Here is a 14,020-nt window from a genome sequence, read left to right on the forward strand (position 1 = left end):
CATTAGCATACCCCAACCTCCAGAACTGTGTCCCGTTTTCCACCCAATACTCAATGCAAACCGGACAAAATGACTCATTAGTCAACAACCGATTCAATGAGCTCTTTAACTCCCGACGGTCATCAATATATATGTATAAAAATACATTTTACCAACCTGTGGTATAGAAAAGATGAGGCACACACGTTAAGCTTTTGCCAGCATAACAGGAAGATTTATTCTTCTTGTGTGCTCAGTGCTTTCTATACCACCAACGCGACAGCGTCCCTAGCGGCCGCGCGCGGAATTGCACGGACGAAATTAAACAAAACTATCTAACTTATTACAAAACTTAAAAATACAAAATGAAAAATAATGTTGGGGTGCCTATTTTTCTACTTCTTGGTTTTTATTCACTAATAACTTGGTTTTCCACCCCTCTACACTCTCCCTCACTTAAAAAAAATGTCTCCTGACATTAACAATTTCTTGTGTGATGTCTCACTGTATGGGAGTGTACTGCTGATACACATGTGGATGTGAATATGGAATATAGGGGAATGGCAGTAGACCAGGAGTCATTGGGAAGGGTTGGTTGAACAGCAATGGACTAACACCTGCACTCCAACAGCTATATGATGGCTGGCCAAGTGTCTCATATGTTAGTCTTTCTGTTGGTCTCCCTCTTCTCTCTGATCTCCGTATATCATTTTCCACTCTGGTCTCATCCATCTCCATCTGATCCAGGTCTCTTTCACACATTTCAGATCTTTCTCCAGTTTCAGCAGCATTTCTTTTACTGACAGTTGTTTCTCTTTCAGAGGGACAGAACTCTTCAGCCGTTGCACGCAGATTATTTTGATTTTCTGGGTTCTGTCTTGTCACATGTCCTTGTTCAAGATTTTGAGTTTGGTTTGACTGTAGTTGTTGTGGGTTTACAAATCCATAACACGGGATTCTGTTCCGGAGGTTATAATGGTAAGTAAACTCTTCTTCTTCTTCAGAGTCATGCATTTCAGGTTCATTCTCACATCTTTCAGTTTGTTGCTTACTTTTCCATTTTGTCCGTTCTCTCACAGGAAGTTCATCCTCCAGAGGTAGGTCGTTGACAGGCAGCAGCAGGTTTCTGTGAAGCACACGCATGGTTTTGTTACCTCTCTCTGGCTGCACTTTATAGACCGGTCCATCCCCCACTCTTTCAATCACGCGGTACACCGCCTGCTCCCAGTATGAGCGGAGTTTACCTGGACCTCCCCGTTCCGAGAGATTTTTAACCAGGACTCTATCACCTGTCTGGAGAGCGACACCTCTGGCACGTCTGTCATATTGCTTTTTGCCTTTAGCTGAAGACTTTTGACTGTTGTTGGCAGCTATTTGGTATGCCACACGCATCCTTTCAGCCCACTTTTTAACAAAGGTTTGATGGTTGCAGTTTTCAGTCTCTCTCCTGGTGCCAAAGAGCAAATCGACTGGTAGACGTGGTGCCCTGCCATACAATAGGAAGAAAGGCGAGTATCCTGTCGCTTCGTGCCTCGTGCAATTATATGCATGCACGATTTGTGGCAGATGATCTTTCCATTCACTCTTTTTCTCCTCTTGTAAGGTGCGCAACATCTGGAGAAGCGTGCGGTTCAGTCGTTCCACCGGATTGCACTGAGGATGATAGGGAGTGGTGCGTGAGTGAGAAATTCCTGAGAGTTGTTGTAATCTTTGGAATAAACTATTCTCAAACTCACGTCCCTGATCATGGTGTATTTTTTCTGGGTACCCAAAACGAGGAATAAAATCTTGAAATATCTTTTCAGCTGCTGTCTTTCCGGATTTGTTTCTCGTTGGGTAAGCTTGTGCAAATCGAGTGAAATGGTCAGCGACAACCAGGATATACTCGTATCCTCCTTTGCTTGGCTCCAAATGCAAATAATCAATGGAGACCAACTCAAATGGCGCACTAGTTGTGATGGATCCCATTGGAGCTCTCTGTGGGACATTGGGATGTTTTTGTTTAATACATTGACATTTCTTGGTCACATAGTCCTCAATGTCATGTTGCATGTTCGGCCAGTAAAAGCGTTCTCGGGCAAGATGAATCACCTTGTCAGGACCGACATGGCCCATATCGTCATGTAAGCTCTTTAACACTAGTGGTTTGAGTCTTTCAGGGAGAACTAGCTGTCTGTTTAGTTCTGTTTTCCGGAAAAGTAGTCCATTTTCCACGACTAACTTGTTCCACTCGTACAACAGTCTCCTTGTTTCTTTGCACATGGTTCTTTTATCCTTTTCATTTGGACTCCAATTTCTTTGTTTCAATGATACAATCTCTTTAATAGCTGTATCTTCTTGTTGTGATGCTCTGATGTCTTCAGGAACAATGGTCATGACACTGTCTGGTAGGTTAGCCTCATCATTTTCAACAGCAAGTTGTAATGCAGCAATCCAGGGAACATCACCGCTTTGTGTTGCTTTGTTGCCTTGCCACACTGCAGACACAACTTCAGGAGACACTGTCTCAGTATGATCTTTCATGTACTGTTCAATGCCTACTGGGTATCTGGACAACATATCTGCATCAGCATTCCTCTTCCCCGGTCTATACTTGATATCAAAGTGGAAGTCGGCTAATTCCCCAACCCACCTATGACCTACAGCATTTAACCTGGCAGAACTCAAAACATAGGTCAGGGGATTGTTGTCTGTATAGACCGTGAACGTTGGTGCGTAATACAGATAGTCTCGAAACTTATCACAAATGGCCCACTTGAGTGCTAGGAACTCAAGTTTACCAGAATGGAGGTGATAGTTTCGTTCAGCAGGTGTTAAGGTCCTAGATCCATAGCCAATAACGCGCAGCTTGTTGTTTTGGGACTGATACAAGACTGCTCCGAGTCCTTCATTTGACGCATCTGTATGCAAAACAAATGGACAATCAAAGTCAGGATAGGCTAAGATGGGAGGATTAATCAGCATCTCCACAAGCTTGGACAGCACAGTTTGATGTTCAGTCGTCCATGTCACAGGTGTGCGAGAGGGAAGCTGACCTGTGTTTTCTTTAATTTTACAACCTCGACCCTTAGAAGTCTGGAGCTTGTTGGTCTTACTTGTGTCGGCTGAACTTTGAAGGAGTTCAAACAGAGGTCTCGCCAGTCGTGAGAAATCTTGGATGAAAGATTGATAATAACTAAGGAAGCCTAGCAATGTCCGAACTTCTCCAACTGTGTGAGGCTTCTTCTCCTTCAGAGCTATTACAGCTTCCAAATCTTTTGGGTCAATCTGGACGCCTTCTCCTGAAACCATCCGTCCAAGATAACGAATTTGTCTCTTGAAAAGCTCGCATTTGGCTGGTCGAAGTTTGATGCCATGTTGTCGCATTCTGTAAAAAACTTGTCTCAGATGGTCCACGTGTTCCTCAAATGTTTTTGAGTAACAGAGGACATCATCTAAATAAGGTACGCAGCACTCATCCCTGATGCCTTCTAATACACCTTCCATACATCTCTGGAATGCAGCTGGAGCATTGGTCAGTCCGAATGGAATCCTTATCCATTCGTAGAGACCCCAAGGTGTGCTAAATGCTGTCAGATGTCTTGACTCCTCACTCACAAACCCTTGGTGATATGCACTTCCTTGGTCCAAAATGGAGAACCAGGAATTTCCTCCAAGACTGTCCAATAGATCTTGAATGCGTGGTAGTGGATGGCGATCAGGAATGGTTTTACGGTTGAGCTCACGAAAGTCAACACAGAGACGCAGACTGTGGTCTTTCTTTCGCACGCAGACAACAGGTGAGGAGTAGGCTGAAACTGACTTTCTGACCCACCCTCTATTCAAAAGGTTGGAAATATAATCTTTGACCTCTTTATACAATGGTCGAGGAATGGAGTTATAATTTTTTTGGACAGGGGTGTTATCTGTCGTTGTAATCTGGAGTTGTAAACCAGGAATGCATCCAATGTCGCCTTCTTCAGATGCAAACACATCTGATTCTTCAAACAACATTTGGCGTACTATCTCCTGTTCATGCTCAGAGAGATGGTTCAGGTTGACATTTGGATGCCATTTCTCTTGTGAATGAACAGGTGTATGGTTTCTCTTTTGAGTAGAGTCCCCATCATTTAATGAGTTCACATGGGTGGTGCACAAGAGTGGATCATCTTGTCCAATGATTCGTTTATGAGACGATGGGGAGATGTTTACAGGTTTGGTTCCATCAATTTCCTCAATGACTCCTAAAGCTACCCTTGGAGGTAAGAAAATGTCATGGTTGGTTGAATTCTGAACTGGAATTCTCACCATTTTTGAAGCGCCAACAGGTACATCAACCAGAGCAGGGAATAATTCCAACCCGTCCGGCACGACGCTCTGTATGTCTGGTTCAAACAACATTACTCCTCCTCCTGGAAAAGTTCTGATACGACATTTCACTTCACAGATTTGGCCACTTTGAACATTAAGACCCTTCTTTCCAACTCTCACTGTTGAACTCTTTGATTCTTTCTGAGATGGCATAGTGCAAACCACAGAGACTAGAGTTTCAACACTATTTTTATGGATTCTCAAAGCCTCTGACAGTAAGTCCACCAAGTTGATGTTGTTTGTCTGGTCAGTGTTTCCCATTATGATTTCTTGTATCACATTAAAGCCTAGCAAAGGGCTGCTTACACTCTCTTGACTTACAAGCAATGGAACATAGAGAGCAACTGAACCATATTTGAGGCTTTTGATCTCAAGCAGGACTTCTATCCACCCATCAAATGGCACCTCTGTTCCATTAGCTGCTGTGACTTTGAGAGGGTGTTCTGGTAGTAGACTCTCAAGTGGTTGGATCGTTACATTTGGTAGAGCTTTCTGCACCCATGACTTCTCCACTATGCTCACTTGTGCCCCACTGTCCAATAGCATCTGCAACCGGACCCCATTTAGTTGGCATGTCACAGTGCATCTACCACCAATCAGCTGTGCAACATGTTTCTTCTTAGTAAAGTTGTTTTGTTTGATGGGCCTGGTGAAAGATGGTGTGTCCTCTTGAAGATGCAGCTTTGGAGTGGGATGGGACTCTGCATTCTCTCTGATCACTGGTGGTCCCGCCCCAGCGACCTCGCCCAGTTTCCCGACGGATTGTTCTTCATCAGACAGCCAACCGCTCTGTGTCCCTCTTTCCCACACTTGAAACAGTGGCTACAGCTATCCTTTTCTTGGGAGACACATTGCTGACATCTTCGTTTAGCTTCTGACTTTGCTGGATGTTTTTGGTGGGGAAAAGGTGTGTGAATGTTTTCAGTCCCTGAACTAACCATAGGTGTTAAAGCTTTCTCTAAACTTTTGGTCAGTGATGAAACCTGTGCTGCTAGCTCTTGTATGGCAGTACGATTAGCTTGGACTTCTGCCTGCATCTGAACTGCATTCTGATTTCTCTTATCCATCTGCACTGTACTGACGCTGACTGCTTTTGGTTTGAGAGCCTGACCTAGTCTATTCTGTCTCTCTGTGTCTTCACCTACTGACTTTGTTATCACTTCTAGGATAAAGTCATCTGTGACTTTCTCGTCTGAAAGGTGGGGTTTAAGATCTCGTCGGACATATGAATATTTTTCATGTATGCCCTGGTAAAGTGAATGTAGGAACACTCCCTGAACTAATTTCTTGTCATACTGGAAACCTGTGCTTACTTTAGAAGCAAAAAGCACGCGCTGTTTTAACCCCATCAGTCTATACATAAACTGTTGTGGACCTTCTTTATCGTGTTGTCTTGCGTTGCTCAGTTCCTGAAATAATTCAGTACTGCTCTTATCTTTAAGATGTGCTCTGAGAAAACGCTTCAGCTCAGTTACAGTCAGACTATCTTTTGTAATCAGCATGTCTTTAAATGTACCCGGTTTAATTATTCTGAGAACTGTTCTAATGACCTCAGTCTCAGTGAAACCTTCACTCAATCCTTCATCAATTTGCTTACTCAAACAGTTAAAGCTCACATCAGAGTCAGAATCTGAGATCTGACCAGCATGAATCCGAAATTCTTTTCGTGGGAGTAATGCAGCAACATCTGTCAGCTTTACTAACCCGGTTACCTGCTCAGCAACAACTGGTGATGACACTGTCTTACTCGACACTGATGCTGCTACAATCTGCTCAGTCTCGTACACCGATGCCGCTTCCTCTTCATCCACTGAATGATGCAGGTTCTTTGCTTCTTGGGCTGACTGCAGTTCATCAATGAGGTCACGAAACACCAGCAGGCGTGACATCCCTTGGTCCTCCAGACTCCTCAATTGTTTACTTCTTAAAAAGTCAACAATGAAGTCAAAGAGTTCCACCTCGGACGACTCCTCCCCTGGCGCGTCTTCTCCCACCTCATCTTGGCATGATACTGCTAGCTGCTGAAGCAGATCTCTCCTGGCGTCATCAATCAGTTGGTGAAGCAGCTGCTGGATCTCCCACTGAAGCTCATGTAGCGTCGTCATCTCTGGATACCTGAAGTCTTGCCCTTAGGTCATCAGCTCATGGAACATGAAGTCAGGATCCCACGGTTCTTTGTTGGATAGCACCAAGCCAGCAGGAGGCGCTATCCCGGACGAGCCCCCAAATTTGTTACCCCGCAACCTTGGAGGGCTGAGGGTAATGCATGTGATGGTCTTCCCTCAACGTGTGGTGCTGTGGTATAGAAAAGATGAGGCACACACGTTAAGCTTTTGCCAGCATAACAGGAAGATTTATTCTTCTTCTGCAATGAACATATGTTCAAATATTCGTTTTTCAACAATTCAAATAAAAGTGCATGAATCTGCTCCTCGACACTTCAATAGCCCTCACGACCCACTCCGCACAGGCAAAACACACTCCAATGTCCAAGCATCCCATCCCACAACAGTTATTCGCCAGATAAATAGACACAAAACTGAAAAGAAACAAAATGCACCAAACCAGCTCAACAGGACATCGGTAGCACTTTGGCCGCCTCCCAGCTAGCCCAACACGTAGAAACCAAAGTCCGCTAGCATTAGCATACCCCAACCTCCAGAACTGTGTCCCGTTTTCCACCCAATACTCAATGCAAACCGGACAAAATGACTCATTAGTCAACAACCGATTCAATGAGCTCTTTAACTCCCGACGGTCATCAATATATATGTATAAAAATACATTTTACCAACCTGTGGTATAGAAAAGATGAGGCACACACGTTAAGCTTTTGCCAGCATAACAGGAAGATTTATTCTTCTTGTGTGCTCAGTGCTTTCTATACCACCAACGCGACAGCGTCCCTAGCGGCCGCGCGCGGAATTGCACGGACGAAATTAAACAAAACTATCTAACTTATTACAAAACTTAAAAATACAAAATGAAAAATAATGTTGGGGTGCCTATTTTTCTACTTCTTGGTTTTTATTCACTAATAACTTGGTTTTCCACCCCTCTACATGTACTTTCTTACTTCTCTGCTTATTTCATTACTCATGTTCTTACATCCTTCCATTTAAGTTGTCTTTTGTCCTCCCTTCTATGTATCACTCCAACTTTATGTCATTTGACTTGTATTCTTCCTTTCTTCTTGTTTTGTTTCCTTCCATCCTTGTCTTTGTGTCTCATTCAATTTTTATCTTTTCTTATTCCATGTCTTCCTTCTTCCTTGTTTCCTCCTCCCTTTCTTCTACGTTTCTTGATGCATTTCATTTTTGTTTCTTTTCTTCCTTCCTTTGCTCCTTCCTTCTTTCCCCCCTCCCTCTTTCATTCTTTCTTTTCTTCCTTCCCACCTTTCTTCCTACCTTCCTTCTGTCAGTCATTGCATTCTTTCCTTCTTTGTTTTATTTTCTTCCTCTTGTCTTTCCTTCATTCTGTTGTTTTCTTTCATTTCGTCACTGTTTGTGTTCTCGTTTTCACTTCTTAGTATCATCCTTTCTATTTTTGTGTCCTTTCTTCCTTAATTTATTCTTTCCTTCCATCCTTCTTTTCTTCCTTTTTGTGACCTGTCTTCCTTCCATCCTATCTTCCTTACGTTTTCCATGTTTAAGCCCTGATGATTCTAAAAGTAGCTTCTATAAATTCATGCCAACTTTAGTATTTAATATTGTAAAATGTGCATAAATGTAAAGACCTGAGAAGTCTGGAAATGAGTGTTAAAACGTCTGGAATGTTTATGAACCCTGGATTCGGAGCAGAAGAAGAAGTATTTAAACAGGTTTATTAAAAGTGTCTTGGCCTCACAGTCATATTTGTGTTTAAAATGTTACTAAATTGGTTGCTTATATAAGTCAAGCTGCTTTCATTTCATCTTAAGAGGAAATAATACCCTGTGACAGATGCTAAGCTAATTATTTACTTGATAAGCATGCCAACGCTCCCACCTAGTGGCCATAATGTTAACTACAAGATGTTCTCCAAGCTTGATCTTCATTAATCTTTTGTTGAACTCATGCAGCTTGCTTTATTACTGTAAGTTTGTAAAAAATAAATCTCTTGTGTTTTTCTGTAGCTGGTTCTAACTGGGTAACTGTGGCCACTGGGATAGCAGATTGTTACTACAATGTCACTGACCTGCCACTAGGGGGGGCCATTAGGTTCAGAGTCTCCTGCGTCAGCAAGGCAGGACAAGGTCCTCACAGCAACTGCTCTGCTCCGGTCAGCCTGGACTCAGCAGGTGGGTATACACCTTAATATAGACAATCAATAATATTATTATTAATGTGGATCGATACAGGAATGATACAGAAAGTGGAAATGACAAATTATAGTAATAACCATGACAAAAGGTTATAATAAACAACCAAAGAAGAAACAGTATGATGAAGTTATCCTCCATCTTCTCTCATGTTTTATCACAGCTTCCTGATACAGACTGAGATATTAAATGCAGATGTAGTTTCCATAATATGAGGCCAATATCTCCCAGTGATGACTGTCTTGTATCTGTTGTGCAGACGGAGGAGCTTCACCTGCAGTTGCTGTAGTAAAAATAGTCCCAACTCCACCTGAACCAGCACTGAAACCTAACCCAGATGTCAAAGTCATCTCCACCATCTCAACCTCTCCTCCTCCTCCGTCTGCCCTGACCTCTGACCCTCCCGCAGGTCCTCCATCACTGTCTGCTAGCATAACCCCAGAGGAAAAGCAAAGCAGCGCTCTGCCTTCCTCTAGCACAGTCAAAGCCTCTCCGTCCTTCATCTTGTTCAAGCCCCAGAGTCGGATAAACGTGGTGACCCCTATGACCCAGACCCCGCCTCCTCTTGTAAGCCCTGCCTCTACCCCTACCAAACCTTTGGTTGCATCCGTACCCAGCTACATCCCCACCACTGCCGCCACGGCACACGTGGCTCCCGCCCCGGTGTCTTTTTCCCCACCGGTCCTCCAGGCCTCCAGCTTGAGCCCCATTGCAGAGGGTGCCAACACCCCGACCAGAAGCACCCCATCTGGACGCAACACGCCCTCTACTGCTCTGAGACAAGGAGTTCCACAGAAACCATACACCTTCCTGGATGAGAAGGCCAGGTTAGAGAGAATCCAACTGCATCCAACTGTAGTCAGGGGGAAAATTTGAATACTCCATGAAACACCCTCCAAAAATCCATGTTTAATCTTATTTTTTATTTAGAATTCAAAATACTTTATTTTTGTCAAATAGAAATTACAACACATTTGTGTTTTTGAGTTACAACACAACTCAAAGAGTTACAACTTTGAGTATGTCAGAGAGTATGTCCAGTGGTATCTTAGGAGGTCCACCTTTTGATCAGATTAGATTTGTAGCTCCTGTAGCTGAAGCTGCTGTGTCTCCTGTGTCCAGAGGTCGGTTTGGGGTGATCCGCGAGTGCAGGGAGAATGCCACCGGAAAGATCTACATGGCCAAAATCATTCCCTATAGCCAGGAGAGCAAGCAGAAAGTGCTGAAGGAGTACGAGATCCTAAAGTCGCTTCACAATGAGAAGGTCATGGCTCTCCACGAGGCCTACATCACACCACGGTACCTGGTGTTGGTGGCTGAGTACTGCACTGGCAAAGAGCTGCTGTTCAGCCTCACTGACAGGTAGGAAGGAGAATATCAAGCTGAGGTTTATAGGCTCAGGCAGCTGTTGAAATGCTCCTTTTTTTTTAAGGTTTCGGTTTTCGGAGGATGATGTAGTTGGCTACCTGGTTCAAATCCTCCAGGCGGTGGAGTACCTCCACAGCCGCAGAGTCCTCCATCTAGACCTGAAGCCTGAGAACATCCTTGTGACCAACCTTAACGTGGTTAAGATTGTAGACTTTGGCAGTGCTCAGAGTTTCAACCCCCTCAACCTGGAACCCCAGGGCACAGGAGCAGGAACCCTGGAATACATGGGTGAGGATCCACGTCACAACTCATCTTCCACACTTCAAAACAAAAGCGCAGTTTGATTCTCAAACATCTTCCTCCTGTTAAGCTCCCGAGATGGTCAAAGGGGAAGTCGTCGGCCCTCCTGCCGACATTTGGACCGTTGGAGTCGTCGCCTACATCATGTAAGTTTCATCGCATCCTTACAGTCTTCATTTGCGTTCGGAAGGTCAGTCTGGATTCCTGATGTGGGAGAATTGGAATAACAATTTGTGGAGATGATCTACTGGACAGGTGGAACATTTTTTAATTCGGGATTTTCAAATCATCCATCAGCCCATCAGTTTGACTGACCATCTATCCATCCAACCTTTTCATCCATCTGTCTGTGTGTCCATTTCATCCATTTTTAGACTGTCCCAGTACAGCTGTAGCTGCTATCCAGTGGCTTTCCACTATCAGTGTGTGAATGTTATTGACTCATTTCATTGTAAAGCATTTTTGAGGGTCCTGAAAAGCACTGCATAAGTCTCATGTTATTTCATTTCATTTCTTTCACCCACCCATGTAATTTAGGTTTAATAAGTGGAATTTGTTTTCTGGCTGATAAAAGAAGCACTTATTAATTGACAGTCAAATACCAAAAAGCTGCATGATGTAAAAAACTTTGAGTATTTTTAAAACATGGCGAAGAGTCTTGGTTTGCCTCTGTAGGTTTACCTCTAACACTGACTTCTCATACGTACTTCACACAACCTCACTTATAAGTGTTAATGGTTGAATTTGATATGATGTTCTGTACTGTAGCTGCTGTCAAGCTTTTAATATTGTTTGTTCTTTTCTCTCAGGCTTAGTGGTCGACTGCCCTTTGAAGATAAGGACCCTCGGCAAGTTGAATCTAAAATCCTGATGGCCAAGTTTGACCCTAGCAAACTCTACCCAAATGTTTCCCAAAGTGCCTCAGTTTTTCTCAAGAAGATGTTGAGCAGTTATCCATGGTGACTGCTCATTTAGCCAACACAATGTGATAAAGAAACAGTAGGATTTATGGGCATAAAGATCCTAAATTGCATTTGTGTGCTTTCAGGGCTCGCCCAACCACGCGGGACTGCTTCACCCAGGCCTGGCTGCAGGACTCATACCTGATGAAGCTCCGGAGGCAGACGCTCACCTTCACCTCCAGCCGACTCAAGGAGTTCCTGGTGGAGCAGCAGAGCTGTCGCACGGAGAGCGCCACCAAGCACAAGGTGCTGCTGCGCACCTACCAGGGCTCGCCACGCAGCCCAGCATCTGGCACCGCGCCACACCTGCCCAGCCCCAAGTGAACACTGGGCAGGAGTCGCCCCAACAGAACCACTGCTGATACCAAGCACCGCGGGCAGACAGTTGGACCCACACGGGAGTCCATGTGCTACCTGCAGACCACAGAGAATACATTCAACTCATAAACTCCTTATAAACTGTATTAAAAGGACAGGAAGACTTTTGGTTTTAGCCTCTTTGTCGTTTGTTAATTCTGACATTGCAGTTTAATTTGCCCTACATTTGATATCCAGTGGTGGGCACACTTCCACTAATGTGCTAGCAGAGGAGCTAATTTTTCATTCAGCGATTTGCTAACCTAGAAAAGTGCACTTAGCTTTCCCTAATTTAATATTTCCATATCAATTCTAAAGCTCTAATTTATTCGGTTGTTGTGTAAACTTTCAGTTGAAAAACGTTTGACATCTGCTACCGGTTCTGTTTCCCCTCCTGACTTTCTTTTTTACCAAATAACTTTAAAGCAAACGAGAAACATACAGGAACAAAATGATACGCAGCCCAGAACAAGATAAAAAATTTAACTGAATTATAGAAAAATGGAAATTATGTCAAAATTAAACTGGTTCTTGAGGGTTGTAGTCTCTTGCTAATGCTAAACCAAAACTTAAGTTGGTACTTTAGCATTAGCTTCCACTAAATACAATGTTGGTGTTGTGCATCAGCATCAGCGGAACTAATTAGGGCTTTAGGTTTAGCGCAGCAAACTTTTCAGTTAGCGGTGCCCACCACTGTTGATACCAAGATGCTTTCTTTAGTAGTTTTATCTTAAAAACACATTTTTGTCACGCAGTTTGGCGGTAATCGTCATGCTAATGTACCACTATTAAAGCTGCTAACTTTATTCTGCATTTTGTCTCATTTTAAGACATCAAAAATATTGCTTTTCCCTTCTTTAAAAGATGTTTACTTTTTTTTATGTTAATTTATTTGCATGTGTGTGCACATCTTTGAGTCACTTTTCGATATAACTATAAGGCGGAATAGAAAAAAAAAAAATGAAATAAGGAAGACGCTTGTGATTGACGTCGAGTCTAAAGGGAAACTGTTTATGGGGAATCGGTCGTACAGCTTCTTGCTCTGTGATCAACTCTAAATCGTGATCCGGCTGTGAACAGTAGCTTTTCTATAAAGTGTAACGTGACGTTAAGTTGCCGTAGTTTGTCAGTATTACAAGTCAGTTGATCTGGTCGCTTAAATCTCGGTCGTCCAGTCAGTGCCTCGGATAAACGTCAAAGATTTTCATATTTAATGTGTGTCTTCATCGGCTGGTTGCAGTGTCTGGATATTACATAAATAAAAAATTACATCCACACACACATTTAGGCCAATATACATGGAGTCCTTGTGACATTAGAATGCCTCATGTGTTGCTCTCTCAGTCCTTTTGTATGACTTTGGATGGTTCAAGATTTGTAAATGTACCCAATTGTGGTGTTTATATGTGGAAAAAATATGAAAATGTTTTTATGAGATGGTATGTAATAAAATATTCATACATTTGAGAACATTATGTGTTTTGCTAAATGGGTTTGGGGTCTACGGAAGCCCTGAATGGCAAGGGAATATGATGTAAAGGTTATTTTTCTCTGACCTTATAGTTATCCGGCAGTCATTTTCACATGCAGAAGCATAGGGTTAGCTATGCTACTAACACACCACACAAATTCAGTCCATTTACCATAATAACAAAGAATACAACTCATTCTCACATTTGGTATGTCTTTCTACATTTTGTTGTCATTGGGTGCTGTAAGGAGGTGTGCATACTTGACTCCAACACCATGAATCTTAATCCTAGTTTTCAGAAAATCCCAAGTGGTTTTTATGACCATCTCTGTCCATAATTCATTCAAAAGACTGAACATCAGAGGCGCTATGGTGGCCCACGGGTTAAGAACAACCCACATAAGGAGGCCTTAGTCCTCAATGCGGCCGTCACAGGTTCGATTCCTGGCTTGATGACCTTTGCCACATGTCTCCCCCCTCTCTCTCTACCTACATTCCTGTCTTAGCACTTTCAAATAAAGGCCACTATACAGCCAAACAAATCTTTGAAAAAAAAACAAAAACCGACTAAACGTCAACCAATAATGGCAATCTGCAATGGATTTAATGGTAATGAAATGGATTTGTAAATGGATTGTGTAAAGGTACGGGTGAAACTGGAATGCCGTTGATATTGATAATTAGGCAAATTGGACTACTTGAGAATACGCGATGAACTCAGCCATGGGTGCCTTCTTGTGCCTGTCCAAAAACAAGTTTTTATTCCTCCTTGCCCCTCAGGACTGGATTATTATTTTTAGAAAAATGCATAAGGTCAGTCGATTGGATTTTGTACAGCATTTGTATTTTTTATTTTTGTCTTTTCGAAAAATATTCTTCAGTAAATGTAAAAAAGCATATATATATATATATATATATATATATATATATATA

General features: G+C 42.8%; 1 protein-coding gene across 9 annotated transcripts in view; it reads left to right on the plus strand.

Moving 5' to 3' along the window:
* Positions 1-13,086, plus strand: part of spega (striated muscle enriched protein kinase a) — a 56,717-nt gene extending 43,631 nt beyond the window's left edge. For 8 of the 9 annotated variants that reach the window (XM_032556064.1, XM_032556065.1, XM_032556069.1 and 5 more), the window contains 7 exons: positions 8,444-8,608; positions 8,889-9,456; positions 9,752-9,991; positions 10,062-10,285; positions 10,368-10,443; positions 11,107-11,256; positions 11,346-13,086. In XM_032556064.1, the coding sequence (XP_032411955.1) occupies positions 8,444-8,608; positions 8,889-9,456; positions 9,752-9,991; positions 10,062-10,285; positions 10,368-10,443; positions 11,107-11,256; positions 11,346-11,583 (1,661 nt within the window). In that variant the 3' untranslated portion in view covers positions 11,584-13,086. Of the gene's footprint in view, positions 1-8,443; positions 8,609-8,888; positions 9,457-9,751; positions 9,992-10,061; positions 10,286-10,367; positions 10,444-11,106; positions 11,257-11,345 lie in introns of those variants that run through there. The other variant, XM_032556072.1, reaches the window with a different exon arrangement.
* Positions 13,087-14,020: the final 934 nt, after the last annotated feature.

The sequence above is a fragment of the Xiphophorus hellerii genome, chromosome 24 (assembly GCF_003331165.1).
Source record: "Xiphophorus hellerii strain 12219 chromosome 24, Xiphophorus_hellerii-4.1, whole genome shotgun sequence".
Classification (NCBI taxonomy): domain Eukaryota; kingdom Metazoa; phylum Chordata; class Actinopteri; order Cyprinodontiformes; family Poeciliidae; genus Xiphophorus; species Xiphophorus hellerii.